The sequence below is a fragment of the Chrysochloris asiatica genome, unplaced genomic scaffold, assembly GCF_000296735.1.
Source record: "Chrysochloris asiatica unplaced genomic scaffold, ChrAsi1.0 scaffold00277, whole genome shotgun sequence".
NCBI lineage: Eukaryota > Metazoa > Chordata > Mammalia > Afrosoricida > Chrysochloridae > Chrysochloris > Chrysochloris asiatica.
The window spans coordinates 1,645,790-1,660,984 of NW_006408795.1; the positions used below are offsets into that span (position 1 = coordinate 1,645,790).

Below are 15,195 nucleotides of genomic sequence, written 5' to 3' on the forward strand. Positions count from 1 at the left end.
GAAGTGGTAAGTTAGAGATCATTAAAATTAAAAAACTTTTGTTTTATAAATGACAGTTATCAAAAGGCAGGGGAAAAAACACAAGCTAGGAGAAAATATGTGCAAAGCACAACTAATAACTTGTTTCCGCAACATACAGATAACACTTAAAACTCACCAAAAAGAACTCAAGCAACCCAGTCAAAAAGTAGGCAAGAGATCTGAACAGACAGCTCAGCAAAGAAGATGTACAAATGGCAAATAATCATATGAAAAGATGCTCAACATCAAATGTAATTTGGGAATTTCAAATTAAAGCAACGCTGAGACCCTACTGTTAGAGAGCACTTATTAGTGTGGCTAAAATTCACAACACTAAGAAATGCTGTTGAGAATATGGAGCAACAGAACTTCCATTCATTGCTGGTGTGGTCACTAGAAGACAGTCTGACAAGTTCTTACAAAACTAAACATACCCTTACATACACTCCAACAGTCACGACTCTAAGTACTTACCCAAATGAGTTAAAGACTTTTGTCCACATGAAAATCTGTTCACAATTGTTTTTAGCAGCTTTATTTATAATTGCCAAAACTTGGAGACAGCCAAGATGTCCTTCAGTAAGTGAATACATAAAGTGCGGTACATCCTAAAATGGTAGTAGTATTCTGTGATTAAAAGAAATAAGGGCATCAAGCCATGAAAAGTCATGGAGAAACCTTCAGTACATATTGCAAGTAAAATAAGCCAGGCTGGAAATGCTACCTCTGATATGATTCCAGCTGTATGAGGTGGATAAGGCAAAACTGTAGAGATCAGTGGATCAAGCGGAGGGGGAGGGGATACATGGGTTAAGCCTAAGGCATTTTCAGACCAGTAAAACTTCTGTTTGATACCATGATGGTGGGTATATGACATGATTTTTCAAAAAACTATCATTCCTTCTAGATATACCTTACAATAGTCTTGTGAGGGGCATGCAATGCCAATACAAAACCTTAAAGTGACTGGCAAAATATTTTTCAAAGTGTGAATGACTTACTGTCTTTTTCTAATTATAAAATGTAATATGGTTATTAACACATATGAACACATACAAAAGTGAGATCAGTTATATACTGTTTGTAAAGTTTTCATGTAATGTATTTGACAATGCTATGTGTCAAAAAATATATATCTATATAATTTTTAGTAACCATTCCATTGAATAAATTCCATACCATAATCTATTTGTCCAGAAAGGATTGAAGCGGTTTTCAGTTTAGTATTATAAACAATGAACCAGATGTAATGCGAATGTATTTTTCTTCACTTAACCAAATTTTCTTCAGATAAGATTTTCCATCTGGAATTGCCAGATCAAAAGTTAAGAAGACTTTAAATGACTTGGTATATTTTTGCAAAATGGCTCTTCAGAAACATTGTGCAATTTATGCTTCCACCAGCATCCCATTTTCCCCCGGCCCCACTCACTTGTCTATCCTATATATTACTCAATTTCTTAATCTCTGAGAAGTGGTAAAATGGGTTATTTCTGGTTACTCCAAAGACAGCAGGTTGTCAGTGTCCTAAATAGAATGACTGTTGGACAGACTATTGTGTTCTATCCCAGTCTTTGTCTAGCACCAGGCTTGTGGTTGATGCCCTGAGGCTGTGGTTTGGAGTGATTGAATTTGTCCCGTTGAAATGTCATCTCAGTAGACATGGAAAGCAAACACAGTGCACTGTTAATATATAGGCACGAATTTTAAAATCATCTTCGTCATTAAGAAATATATATGTGGTTTGATTCTTTAAAAAAAGAACTTGAAAGACTATGTGCCACTAGAAAAAAAACAAAGAACAGAGAAAAAGTATTTGCTACTGAAGGAAAAAATACATGTTAATATTTAAAATCTTCATTGTATGTAATAAATGACTAAATTAGTAAAAATGCAAAGTAATTACTAGTCATTGATTTTTCAGGCTTTAGTTTATGAGCATCCTGGGCAAGAATTAGAAATTGAGCTCTTTGATGAAGATCCAGATAAGGATGACTTCCTAGGAAGGTAAATCCTTTATGAATGCTTGAAAACAACTTATAAATCACTCTCTTTTGTTTTTTAATGATCATTCTTAAAACTGTCAGGTAACTTTAAAAATATATTCATATACACGTGCTTCATGTTAGGGTATTTTAAACACCCTTTATTCCTTACAGGTTTCCCATTAAAGTAAGAAAAAGAGAGCTTCTAGATTACACTCTAAACTGTGGTGGCCCCTGGCCACATGTAGCTGTTTAAATTAAATTAATTAATAAGAATGAAATAAAATGAATAATTCATTCCCTCAGTTGCACAACCCGCATTTCAGGTGCTCGGTGTTCACATCTGGCTAGCGGATACCATATTGATAGTGCTTATTTAGAACATTTTCATCCTCACAGAGACTTATATTGGACAGCTCTGTCGTATACTGTCAAAATGGGCTTTCAACTTTTGATGTAAAGATCATTTTATCTTTAAAAAAAAAAAAAAGAAGATCACTTATCTTTGAGTTGCTTAAATTTGTTTAGATTGAGTGATGTACATTCTGCTTATACAGTGAGAAAATAAAGTTTAATTTGTTTACTTTAATCGAACAGCTAAAATAGATGAAGAATTAGATTTTTAAAAATGGGTTTCTGCCTAGTATTTGTTATTTAACTGAATTTAATTATTATTTAACTGACTTGATTGTGATCAAAAAAAGATAACATGAAAAATGGCATTCGAGAGGTTTGGGCCTCATCAGGAATGGCCTCTTGTATGCGTAAGGCAATTTAACAAGGAGAAACAGAAAGATTTTAAGCAGAGTAGTGATAGGATTTTATTTGCCTTCTTGTAAGACCAAGGAGTAGGTTGGATTTTCAGAGATTGAAGACCAGGAGACCAATTAGGAAGTTCTTGTGACAAATAAGGATGGAAATCATGAGGCTCTAAACTGAGACATAAATAGCAGGAACCTAGGAAGGGGGGTGGCTGCAAGAAAAAAAGAAGGAGTATAATCATCTCATCTTATTCAAGGGAAGAGGGAGGGAAAAAATTGAGGATGAATTGCAAGTTTCTAGCTTCTGTGGGGGTGGTACTATTCTTTGAAACAGTATCTGGGAAGCAGGCTTTTAAAAGAGAAATGCAGTGGGCTTACATTTAGACATGCTGCATGAGAGTGTTCCTTAGGGCGTCCAGGTGCAATGGGAAGTTGGCGCTCAGGAGCAAGGCCAGGAACAGAGGTCAAAATGGTAATTCGGTGTATACAAATGACTTATTTTCTGGCAAGGGATGATATTACCAAGGGAAACCCTGGGAAATATGAGGGTTAAAATATTTTAGAACATGGTTGGCGCATTGTTCATAGCTACATTGTGGGAAAGGTTAGCTCCTTTACAGCTCTAACCTCAGCTGGGCCAAGCTGAAATCTCTATTCTCACAGAAGCTCATTCCATCTCTTTTGCTCACCTCTCTTTACTCTCTTTAGTGTAAACTTTTGCAAGAACAGTGTTTCTTGATTAACTATGTAGCAGTTTATTGCATTTCTGGAGTACTTTTCCATAGACCAAAAAAACAACAAACACCTTAAGGTAGTTTCAGATGTAAGTGTGCTTCTGTCTTCTAAAATTGTTGTATTGTTATTTCTCTAGTCTTATGATTGATCTTATAGAAGTTGAAAAGGAGCGCCTTTTAGATGAAGTAAGTTTTGTTTAAATATTGTATTTAATAAACATTGACAGAATATCTACTATGTGCCTGAGGAAGCTGTAATTGTTGCCCTACTTATACAACACAAGAATTCTACGTAATATAAACTTAACATTTGCTTCACAAATGTTAGAAATTTAGGCCTTTTTGTATTAGCAAAGTGAAAGAAATTTAAGAATCAGATCAAATAGTGCTCCACAGTATGAGCACTGGACTACGCACTACAAGGTTGCCAGTTCAAGCCTACCTCCCACTCCTCAGGAGAAAGATGGGGTTTCCTGCTTACGCAAAGATTTACAGCTTCAGAAACCCTATACAAGGCTGCTATGAGTCAGAATCAACTCGACAACACTTAACTATAACAACCATATGCTAGATCACTTTAAGGATCCAAAACTTAAAACTATAATTTTATTTTGGACAGATGTGTGCTCTTCCTTCAGAGAAGTTAAAATGTGCAAAGCTAATTAATAACAGAAATTTGAAACATAGTGGGAGTTAACAGCCAAGATGTCATAGTCCAGTATGTGAGAAATCATTACATAAAAAATACGTAAAAGTACATTGGGAATTTAGGGAAGAAAAGACTACTTGAAACAGAGATATTGCTATCATTGCAGAGAATATAATAAAGAAAAATGTCATTGTGGCTTCTAGAAGATCAATAGAGTTTGGATAAGTGCAGCAGATCAATGTTGACGACACTCTAGTGCTTTGAAAGTACCCTCTCTCATCCCCACACTTACTCAGCAGTCATTCTTGTGTGCTAGACCCTGAATGCATGCTGTTAAACAGGGTAGATAAGATCCTTGCCTTCATGGCTTTCTCTTCTTATCACTGAATGCTTGAACATCATCATTGATTAACGGCTGAAATAACTGTATTGTTGTTAAGTGCCATCCAGTCAGTTCTGACCCACAGTGACCCTGTCTAGGGTTTCTGAGGAATAACTGGTGAGCTTGAACTGTCGGCCTTGTGGTTCAAACTGACTTTGAAGTCCAGAGTATTAACAACCCACAGCGCCACACCATATATAGTTCTATTAATTTAGAGTCCTGGAGTGGTGCTGTAGGATAAGCACAGGACTGCAAGGTCATTTTGAACCACAAGGTCGATGGTTCAAACTCACCAGTGTCTTCTTGGAAACCTTATACTGGGTAGCTGTGGGTCTGAACTGAATCAACAACACTTAACAAAAACACTTCCATTAATTTGGAGTCCTGATGTAGCACTCTAGGATAATCACTGAAGTGCTAACTATAAGGTCGATGGTTCAAACCACCAGCTGCTACTCCTAAACTCTATACAGGGTTGCTATGAGATGGAACCAACTCAACAGTACATAGCAACAACAACAACAAAATTCTATTCATGGGTACATGAGGATGAATAAATACAATATGTTAACTTATCTGGCATTGAAATTCAATATTTGGGATCAATGTAATTTTCCTTTTCCTATAAATTCCATTAAAGCCCAGGTATGTATAGGTAACAGACAGTATTAGAAAACTCTTGAAATTTTCAAATAGTCCACATTCCCTATCTTTATACTAGGAGTAACAATAGTACTTACCACCTAGGATTATTGTTAGGATTAAATGAGTTGATATCTGAAAAGCATTTACAGTCATTTCCAGCAAGCAGGAAGTGCTGTATAAGGGCTAGCTGCTGTCAACTTGCACTATTTTCAAGCATGAAGTCACCAGGCATTTAAAGAGTACCAAGAAACCTCAAAAAGTTCATGGAGAAATTCCATTATCTTTGTATTTCATTTTTCCATAAACTTTTTGAAGCCCCTTCCTTTACTCTGAATATGACAACAGTCTTCCTTTATCATTAATTGAGAACAGTTGCTTTTTCACAGTTAGTGAGCTCTGTCTGACATTTGGAGAAACCGAGTTTCATTTGAATTTTGGATTCAGGAGAACTTTTGCTGAATTTAAACATGATTTTCTTTTCAGTGGTTCACTCTGGACGAGGTTCCCAAAGGAAAGCTTCACTTGAAACTGGAATGGCTCACCTTAATGCCACATGCTTCAAATCTCAGTAAGGTACTATGACCTGTTTCTTCTCTTGATAGCCAAACCATTCACTCCTACCAATTAAGATCAGTCTCTGAAACTGTGTTGTTACTTGGTAACAACCACCACCAAAACTCCAACCATCATTTTGAATATTGTTCTATAAGTGCTACAGTAACATCAGGGATAAATTTTAAATAAAGGTGTTTGTTTTGTTTTTTTTTTTTAAAGCAATGTGTACAGCATGCATATCTTATTTACAGCGTCTTCAGGGTTTTGTGTTTGATAGATGACAGGAATTTGGAGAACCACAAATCACCTGTGTGCTTCACTTAATTGATTTGTATTGAAAATAGTCTAATTTAAAAGATATATAGTTTTAGTTGTCTCCTAATATTGCATAATGTAAAGCTGTATTTCTCTACCTTTCTCGTTTTCTTGAACATAGTAGACAATGAGATGGGAATAGTCCAACTCTTTCAGAAACATGCCTATTGAGATTTTTCTCCCCTTCCACCCCCATGACTTTTTAGGTGCTGACAGATATCAAAGCTGACAAAGACCAAGCCAATGATGGTCTTTCCTCTGCATTGCTTATCTTATATTTAGATTCAGCAAGGAATCTTCCAGTAAGTAATACAGTGGTAACCCATTTTGAGTGCTTATTTCCTTCTAGCAAATCTTGCTTGAAAACCACTGCTTTGTTCAGCCATATGGTATCAGCTGTTCTTGTCTTGCTTGTGTTTTCATGTTCATTTCCAGTCTAAGTAGCAATGTAGAGATTATAAATTTGTATTTGTGTCCCAAGTATATTTTTATGTTTATAAATTTTAATGCATTTATCTAGGATTTCTAGAATTACCTTTATTCCAATAAGTTTTATGACAAATCTCCAATATGCAGGAACAGAAAAGCAATTAGGAGAAGATATTCTGGAGAAACTTAGTATTAAAAATGAGTTACCAGAAGATGGAAATTTTATCTTTTGAGGATGGGAATAAAAAATTACACAGATTTGATTATAAGCCCAAAATTCATTCTAGCTGTGCAATGGCCACAGGTGAGTTTCTGGTGCAGAGTATAATGTAGATGAAGGGGAGGATATGAAGAGGAAGAACAAGGCTGCTCTATGATTGTTTTGAGCCTGTTTAAAGCAGATCAAAAAGGTAAAGAAAAAACAACACTATCTCTGAACAGTCTACCAGCAGACATGACTTTCTGTAGCTTAAAAGAATATGCTTTTAGTTGTCTCCATCACAATTACTTTGCTCTTAGAAAACCCACGTACCATTTTTAGAATAGTTATTACCATAACCATGAAGAATACAAATCATTAATTCAACCATATGGAGCATAGTGTGATCTTCTACTGCAATACTTAAAACCACACCATTTAGGGTAGTGTTATCATCATTATAACTTTTCAATACCATTTGTAGTGAATATCTACTTGTTGAAATAGGTGGCCATTCCTGCATTATTTCATTGTGTGAATGGCCAATTTTGTTGAAAGACTACTGCCACCAGATAGTCTTTTTTCTTTTTTCTCTCCCAAGATTGTCCATTGAAAAATTCTTCGTGCGTAGTTAAACTATTACTCATTCAAGTGCATTTTTTTTACCTGATGAAATAGACAAGTGAGCAAAGAAGCAGTTAACATTAACTCCATCCTTTATAATGCAAGTACAGTGAGGTCTCTGAGAGCCAGAACTCAATGGATGGCTTTGTTTTTCTAGGTCTTACAATTTTCTGCCTTTGACAGGGTACAGGTTTTGCCACTTTTGTATCTCTTGCTTTAGTGGAAATTACTGGTGTTTTACTTTTCTGACAGGTTTTCACCATACGCAGGTTCTGGGGTACACAACTTTTACTGTGCTACATCTTAGATTCTAAATTGATTGTTTAATCTTGGACACTAAGTAATTATTATAAAATCACCCCACCTTAGCATAGGAAACATTAAACTGTTTCCTTATGTCCCATGAAATATATATTTTTAAATTTTCCTTTATCATCTTACAAGTTTTAAAAACTGCACATTATTTGGGCTTTGATGGAAACCTGGGCATATGAAATTAAATAAATGTACTTTGTACATCTGTGCCTGTTATTTAAAGATACTAACAATTTAATTCTGCTTCATCATTTAATTTCTTCTTGCTGACAGGAAGCAATGTTGTATGTAATTGTACTATTTCCTTCAGTGAGGTTTTGTTTACTCATGGTAACTTCTTAAATTCTTGCAATTCTCGTAAAGTGTAAGTTTATCTTTGGTAACTTCAATTGATATAGTGAAATGGCTTCATTATGATTTAACCTTTTCTACAGAGTACTTTGTATTGTACAACTTTTTTATTTTAACTACAAAAATGTTTGCTATAAAGTCTTCTATAATGCCAGATATAAGTGAATTTGTTGTATATTTTAGGATATAGAGAATAGTACTGGTGAGTTGACAAGAAAGGATTAGACCTGTCTTTACAACTGTATGTTTTTCACATTAAATTGAAACTTGAAAAATGTCACATAAGCAAAAGAAAGAATTTCTTAACTTCGTTACTAAAAGAACACTTTGTGCATGAAGTATGTTATGACTATCAGAGGCAAAGAATCTTTGCAAAACCACTGCCTGTTGGGTGTTTACTTTTAAAACGGGAACACTTGCTAACTGATTGTCACTGTGAGTTATTGTGGAATTCTTTGACTCTACCTTTGCACTCCTATTTAGTAGTGTTTTTTTGTGCATTCATTTACCACAACCCATCATTCTTTGCTTTCTCCTTCCGTTTTCACTTTCCTAAGAGTATCTACGAGGGAAACTTTGGGTGTGGCTACTTAAAAGAGAGGAGAGCATCGGGACTAGTATTTTGTGAAAACACTACCTCAGTCTATAGAGCACTATTTGTGAGTTCTCCAGTGTTCTTTCTTTCTTTCTGTTTTTAATGGAGACTGCCAGAATGTGGACTCGAACCTCTAATGCAATCTACTCGATGATGGAATGACTTGGCATGCTTGTTTTCATTTCCTTGCATGATTTCAGTCACTGTGTGTTTCTTTTGTGCTTGTTTTTGAAAATCTAACACTCCTGTATCATTGGTGACTATGTCTGATGGTGAGATGAACAAATCTAGTGAGTGAGTCATTATGGAGAAGCCGTAGATCCCTAAACTAAACTGCTACTACCCCGTGTGAAAATAAAAACATCAATAAAATGATTTGGAGGAAAAAATGAAGCCGCAATGGCTAGAGTTTTTTTTTTTTGTGTGTGTGTGGTTCATCTCAATGTGAGATGTAAATATTTCTCTATAAGCATTCAAAGTCGCCTTCTTAAATTCTACTTCTTCTGACAAAAACCAGAAGGGTCAGGGCTCAGGCAGCAGCTCTGTGCTTGGCACATGATAGGTTTCTTTTTTAAAGCCTTCTGTGCAGGCATACTCTCCTGTCATCACTAGAGATAGTCACATGAATAGAGGAAATCCACCCTTTTTAAAATTTTGCCTGGAAAATTAGCCTTTTCCCTGATCATAGAGCTTCTTTTAAGGAACTTGAGTTTTTCCTGGAGGATAATTGAGCATGTTTTAAACCTTCCTTTGAGAGCTAATTTTTATCTCATTGCCTCTGTTTTCCTATAGTTTTTTATCCTCTGGCACGTTGATAAGTTATAGCTCTTGATGCTTTTAGCATATAGTTATTTTCACTTGCATTGAATTCAGAGAAGGCCACAAATAATTTAGTATGGTTAGGCTAGAAAGCCACCCTTCAGGTTTAATTCAGTTATTAATGAGGGATTCATAAAGATAATTTGGCCCTTGAGTCTAATGTTGCTGTTGTTAAGTGCCATCGAGTTGGTTTCGATTCATAGTGACCCTGTATAGGGTTTACAAAGAGCAGCGGTGTGTTTGCACCACTAGTCTTGTGGTTAGCAGTCCAGTGCCACACTGGGATCCCTTGATTCTAATATGGGATTTCAAATGGTTCATTCTGGTTCAACCCTCTGTTGAGAATTTGTATTTTCACCCCAGAAATACTGAATTCAGAATCTGCGTTTTAACAAGATTCCCAGGTGTATTCAGTATCTGGGTGGAACCGAACTGAACTGGTTCTCAAAGCTCTGGTCTAGACAGGAGAGTTCTCTGCGTTTTTGTAGATCTTTCCATTCTGTTTCCTGATGAGCATTCCCACATGTATTCTTAATTTACTTTTATTCCAAAATGGCTAAGGACAAAGCTGGAAGAATAGGTATTTCACCCCATTTTGTTGTTGTTGTTGTTGTTGTTAAGTGCCATCGAGTCGGTTCCGACCCATAGCGACCCTGTACAGGGTTTCCGAGGGTGTAAATCCTTACGGGAGTAGAAAGCCTCATCTTTCTACCGCGAAGCGGCTGGTAGTTTCAAACCGCTGACCTTAAGGTTCGCAGCCCGATTCGTAACCACTACGCTACCAGAGCCACCCCATTTTATAGATGAGAAAAATCAAGACTTTAGAGGTTTGGGTGAGCTGTTCAGAATCACACCAGTAGTAAGCAATAGTCATTGTCTTGTGACTCTTCCTACTTACACCTAGTTAAGGCCCTTTTAAAGGTCAAAATGAAGTCAGTAGCCCATAATGACCGATGTTTTCTATCACTTTTTCTACCTCGGGTATTTTTTTACTGACAACTTCCATCATAAACTGGTCAAAATGGCCCTATAATTTTGTTGAATAAATCCTCTTTATCTGTCTCCAATCATTTTTCTAAGTTTCTTTTTCCTATCATTCAATTACTTCACTTAAAAGAAACAATCTCTGACCTTGTGTCATGGTTTTATTTTCAAAGTTTCGTAATCACGACCTACAGCATTGCTGGATTATAAAAATTAATTTTTCTGTTACATTGTCCAAATAGGATACTTTTTATTATTAGATTTTATTATTAGAATATATGCATCACACAAAATGTTCTGTAAAATAAATTAGAACAAATTGATAGTGCTTTTTTCACCCATTCATTTTCAGTATGGAATATGAAGGGGATAGATCAGTGTTGGGTGAATTTTCCCCAAAGGACTGAGGTAATTGCTGTGTCTGGTAAAAGTTTTAGATGACTGCCTGCCCATTGCGCTCTTACTTTCTAACTTCACAAAAATGCTTTAAATTTTCAACTGTATGAGTGCTTTAGCACCAGTGATCCCCTAAAAAGTCTGAATTTCACCCAGACTGGAAATTCTATCTTTATAATTTATACTCTTCAGACCTTTGCTCTCCTTTTTTTTGATCAAATTCACCCTTAAACAATACTGTTCTGTGATTCATAGTGGCCGGCTTCAGAATCGCAGTCTTCTATAAATAATCTTGACGGTGTTGTTGTTAAGTACTGTAGAGTTGGTTCCAACTCATAGCAGTGCTTTATAGGGTTTCCAGTGCTGTAAATCTTTGTGGAAGCCTCCTCTTTCTCCCTTGATGAAACGGATGGTGGGCCCACACTGCTGGCCTTGATAGCTAACAGTTACTGAGCACTTTCCCTAAACAGAGTTCTAAGGGTACTACATGTGTTAATCCATCTAATCCCTAGAACATCATAGATAAGGAAACTGAGACAGGGAGCTTAAGTAACTGTTTAGAGATCCAAGGTCACATGGTTAGTGAGTAGCAGAGCTGGTGTTTGAACACAGGCAGCGTGACTGCAATCTCCATTATAGTATAAAGTGAATTTGTTCTCAGTGTATGAAGTTTGTAAATTCGTGATTTCTGTATATGGAGTTTATGTTAGATGAGTGATTTAGTTTTGAATTGGTGGTATTTATACACTGGTTTGGAGTCCTCGTGTGGTGCTGTAAAATAAGCAACCAACTACAATGTTGATTTGAACCACAGTGCCAGTGGTTCAAATCCAATAGCTGCTCCTTGGAAACCCTGTACAGGGTCATTGTAAGCCAGAACAGACTCGATGTCACTTAAAACAACAACAACCTAATAAAATAACTTATTGAGCTCCTTAGTGATAATCCCAGGTGTTCAAGTTATTTTTGACTCTCCTAAAAAACTACAAGTAGCTAACCAAAAGGTCAGCATTTCGAAGCCATCAGCTGCTCTGTGAAGCAAGATGGAGCAGTCTGCTTCCATGAAGAAGGCAGCCTTAGAAACCCCACAGGGCAGTTCCACTCTGTGGTACAGGGTTGCTGTGAGTCGGAATTGATGGCAGAGGGCTTAGTTTCATTTTAAATGCTTCCTCCATGTATAGATCCAGGTTAAAAGGTAAAGCGACTTTCTGGAAGTCTCACCACTAGACCCTGCTATGGCAGCATTTGTGTGGAATGTGGTCTGTCTGACTCCAAGGTTTGTGCAGCTTAGCACGACCTCACACTTTTGCTCTGTGCCACCTTTATCCAACACCACAGACTGTCTCCTTGCCTTCTTTCAATTGATGCATGTAAGAATAATCTGTATACTTAGTGCAAGTCATATCCATCTGAAAAGTGAGTGTGGGAAAGCTTCTACAGTATCAGAGTTCTTATGATATATGAATGTCAGTCCTTATACTTTAGAGCAGGGGTGGGGAATGTCTAGCCCACAGGCCATATAAGGCCTGCACAATTATTTGGTCTGGCCCTACCAAGGCCACCATAGTTGCAGCCATCACATTAAAGGTGAGCTCTGGTAGTGTAGTGGTTACAAGTTCGGCTGTTAATCTCACGGTCAGCAGTTCAAGACTACCAGCAGTTCTGTGAGAGAAAGATGAGGCTTTTTGCTCCCATAAAGATTTACAGCCTCCAAAACCTTATACAGGGGCGCTGTGAGTCGGAACCAACTGCACAGCATATAATCAACCAACCAATGAAATGTTTGACCAAATATAGAAGACTGATTTTTAAGCTGATAATTTTGTATGGCCCAGGAATGATGTTATAAGTTTTGCCAAAAAAAAGGTTCCTCACCCCTGCTTTAGAAGAATCTGTATCCACACTATCTGGAAAGCTGTTGAAAAATACCACTGTCCAGGTTCCACCTGAATATTGATTCAATTCAGTACTTTCTTTAAAGCACTGTGGGCTGTTTTACTATGTATTTTACTATGTATGAAGACCAGCCTTCAGTGTCTCATTAATTACTGCTTGGCTGAATAAATATGTCTTCTCATCGGGGCCAGCCTGCCACAGCATAGAAGTCTGGGCAATTAGTTATCCATTGTTTTTCATTTTAAAAGTTTTCATTTTAATTTTAAAAATTAGAATACAAAGTTTAATTTGTCATGTGAAGCTTAATTGAAGCTAAAATGTAAACCTTTCTTCTTAGATGTTAATCCAGGAAGGAGCTTGAGAAATATTCATCCTTTCCCTTTTCAGGGCAGAAAAGTAATAAGTTGAGAAAAAATCAATAAACATAGTAAATAAAACCCATAATAATAAAACTTCAAAGCCCACAAGTAAATTTTGAGATGATGTAGGTCAACTTGTACATTTTATATAGGGACGAAGTAGAAAAATCTGCTTTGTTTCTTCTATGGTTTTATATTTAAAAAATGGAAATTTTCAAAAGGAATAAAAATAGCATTTGCTATTTTAGGATAGGATTTGGTTTGAGAACAGCTTGGGTATTAATTTGTACTTTTGCTGAAATCTTTAGTTTAATTATAGTTATTGTTTTAGGGTTTATTCATGCAAAGAATAGTAAATAGAATCCTAAGTTACAATCTTATATTTTTTTAATCCCAAAGGACAAGTGTGGGGGTGGTAGTGAAAAATATAAAAGAATAGTAGCTACAAAGGATAAGAAAATACATTTTGGTATTTATAGGTTACAGGTGTATTCTAAAATTAAAATCTTTGGCATATAGAAGAATTTTATAAATGACTTATAGTGTGTTTTGGTGTAATTCTTCTTGGTGATTTTTGTATAAAGAAGTTTTTGTCTTTCTGTTTTTGGTTCTCATAAATTTTCATGTCATTAACCTTTCATAAAATCCTCATTGCATGTTTTAATTAACCCTTGGTATATTCATTTTCTTCTGACTTGAAAGAGTAACCCATTAGAATTTAACCCTGATGGCTTGAAGAAGGCTGCAGTTCAGAAAGCTTTAAAGGTAAACTAATACAGTTTTCCATTAAGGTCACAAAGTTAATGAAAACATATTGAAAGAGATGGCACCTTGATCCTTAAATTAAACCCTCAAGGTTACACATTTCCTTCCGTACTAATTTAGTAATTAATTGCCTGGTTGAAGATATCTTGCTGCACCCAAGAATTATGAGTTAAGAGAATTTTAGTCAACTTTGAAGACAAACTTTTAGAAGTCCTAATACAATAAATTTTATTTCTGTCTTGTTGGCCTAAGATACACAACTATCTTAAGGAGTTTTAAAATCATCAATATTTTTAATGAATTTTGAATTCTTAAAAATGGTGCAGTAGAAGTTCTACTTAAATTCTTAACCAATTTTTAGATTATTATTTAAAGTATTCATGTGAGCTATGAATATACATTTTAAAAAATCACCTCTTCCAATATGTTGAGTTAGGGCCATCTCTTGAGTAAGCAATCTCTTGGATTTTGGTACTTCTGGGTTTGGGTGATTAAATCTTTTGAGAAGCTTTAAATTTTTCAAATGAGGTATATTGTAAACTAAGCTCCACTCCAAAAAAATATGATATTAATATGTATTCTCTGGCTAAATTATTAATACTTTTTGTACGTTATGATGGTTTATTATTTTTATTCTCTGACTTATTCTAACATTTTAGGCCTAGCTTTTTATTTGGGGGTGGGGGGTAAGTATAATTTAAGGAAGTAATTGTTTTAAGAAAGTTGTTTTCAAGAAAATTCTATCCAAAAGAAACATGATTGGTTTTTAACCAGTTTCAGTTGTAGAAAGATGAGTTTGATTTAAAGAATGAAGTTGAATGGCATGTGCTGTCTCAGTGTAATAGGTACCAATCCTTACTGTACCCTAGACTGGGGAAACAAGACTACTTCAGTAGTGAACTGTTCTTTTTGAACACTGGTTAACACAATAGTTGAAATAAGTGTTTCCTCCCATTCTTTCCTCACCAGTTTATTTGATCTCTGACGGTTACAGAACAAGAGAGCAGAGTAGTTAAGAACAAAGCCTCTGAAATCATGCCATCTGCTTTGAATCTGAGCATAACACTAGGATGTGTGACCTATAGAAACATGTTTAGTCCTCTCTGTTTTGTTATGTATTCAGTAAAGGTAGTAATATCTTCATTTGGATTATTGAGCAAATTAATTAAGATATACCAGGGAACTTCAAAGTTTGGGGAAATTCTATTGTTTTAATTTTTTCCCTGTTTTTAATCATCTTTATTTTTTGGAGCGTGTGTAGGAGTAAGGAATTAGGATTTGGACTACAGTTTTGGTCTAGGCTGGTTCTAAGTCTTCAGTTAGTGTTAAGCTTATAGTTATAGAACTAGGGTTAGTGTTGGGACTAGGGGTTGAGCTAGGGCTAGGAGTCATGCTTGGTCTAATTTTAGTATTACA

At 35.8% G+C, this 15,195-nt stretch overlaps 1 protein-coding gene across 1 annotated transcript in view; it reads left to right on the forward strand.

The window, feature by feature from the left end:
• Positions 1-15,195, forward strand: part of ESYT2 (extended synaptotagmin-like protein 2) — a 167,456-nt gene that overhangs the window by 96,756 nt on the left and 55,505 nt on the right. The window contains exons 10-13 of the mRNA XM_006874434.1: positions 1,946-2,028; positions 3,639-3,687; positions 5,661-5,750; positions 6,254-6,349. Of these exons, the coding sequence (XP_006874496.1) occupies positions 1,946-2,028; positions 3,639-3,687; positions 5,661-5,750; positions 6,254-6,349 (318 nt within the window). The remainder of the gene's footprint in view (positions 1-1,945; positions 2,029-3,638; positions 3,688-5,660; positions 5,751-6,253; positions 6,350-15,195) is intronic.